Below are 1362 nucleotides of genomic sequence, written 5' to 3'. Positions count from 1 at the left end.
GGCCGCGTGCGCGTGCAGGGCGGCGCGGATGTCAGACCGGCGATGCACGGTGGTGTCCTGCTGCTGCTGCTCGGCCATCTCGCGCGCAATGCGGTGCCGCAGCGCCATTTCCTCGTGCATGCGGCGCGCGTCCTCAGCCTCGTCTTCCTCCGCGTCCACGTCGTCGTAGCCGCCGAGGTCAGGCACCTCCTCATCTTCGCCGAGCATGTCGTTGGACACGAACATCATGTCTGCTTCTTCGTCATCGTCAAAGTCGTCGTCCTCGTCCTCGATCATGTCGTCCTCGTCTTCCTCGTCGTCGAGCAGCTCGTCTTCCTCGTCTTCGCCGCCCATTTCCACGCGCGGTGGTGGCGGCACAAGCTCCATCACATCTACGCCAAGGCCGCTGCGCGCATCGCTCTCAGCGACAAGGGAGCTTCCATTGTCGTCATCATCGCCATCATCACCATCGTCGTCGTCGTCGTCGTCGTTGCCGCCGTTGGCACCGTCTCCTCCGTTCTCGTCCTGGCCGCCAAACTCCCGCATGAGGGCCTGCATGATGGCGCGCGTGTCTTCGTCATCGGCGCTGTCACGCAGGTACATGGACGAGTTGTCGCTGTACCGCGAGTCGGTCTCCACAGAGAGGCTGCTGCTGGTGCCGCGCAGGTGCGGGGGCACAAGCATGCCCTCCTGTGCAGCGTCGGGCGTGCCCGGTGTTGCGGAGAGGGCGCTCACGTTCGGCATGCCGTGCGACGAGCCGTCGTCGTCTGGGCCAGGCCGAATGGCCTGTGGCGGGGTGCTTGGCGACTCTGCGCCGCCACGCGCAGCGCTGGGTGTTGGCGTGCTCACGGACGCCGGGGCAGGCTGGTTGTCGTCCCCCGTGCTCATGGCGCGTGACTGCGCCTTCTTCAGCGTGAGTGGGCTGGCGGCGGCCATGCCCGTGTTGAGCGAGGGCGGCGTGGCGTAGTCGCCAAGGCGCTCCAGCAGCGTGCGCACAATCACGGAGCGCGCCGTCTTGGGCGTCACATCCGCGTGGCCCATCTCCTTGAGGTGCGACACGAGCTGCTCGTCGACGCGCAGCAGCGGCAGCGCAACGGCAAGCACGCGCACCACCACGTCCAGGATGCGCGGCGTGCACACGGAGGACAGCATGAGGGACAGCAGCGCGCAGGAGCTGGAGCTGTGGGAGAGGACGGCGTGGCCAAGGTGGCTGTCGGCAAGCTCGTCCAGCAGGAACAGCACCTCGCTCACAGATGTCACGCGCACGTCATCCGGGCGCACGTTCGGGGACGCCCGCAGCGCCTGCACCATGACCGCAAAGTGGTTGACCAAAAAGTGCGCCAGCACGTTGAACAGCCGCTGGGCGCCTGCACCCGTGGCCAC

The 1362-nt window shown here is 67.1% G+C and overlaps 1 protein-coding gene across 1 annotated transcript in view; it reads right to left on the bottom strand.

The window, feature by feature from the left end:
* PTSG_09981 (uncharacterized protein) overlaps window positions 1–1362 on the bottom strand; it is a gene marked incomplete at its 3' end in the record, with an annotated part of 18775 nt that overhangs the window by 7982 nt on the left and 9431 nt on the right. Inside the window, exon 13 of the mRNA XM_004989285.1 lies at window positions 49–1338. Within this exon, the coding sequence (XP_004989342.1) occupies window positions 49–1338 (1290 nt within the window). The remainder of the gene's footprint in view (window positions 1–48; window positions 1339–1362) is intronic.

Source organism: Salpingoeca rosetta, assembly GCF_000188695.1.
Source record: "Salpingoeca rosetta unplaced genomic scaffold supercont1.30, whole genome shotgun sequence".
Lineage (NCBI taxonomy): Eukaryota > Choanoflagellata > Craspedida > Salpingoecidae > Salpingoeca > Salpingoeca rosetta.
The sequence above is the reverse complement of the archived record's forward strand: the minus strand, read 5'-3'. Positions and strand labels throughout refer to the sequence as shown.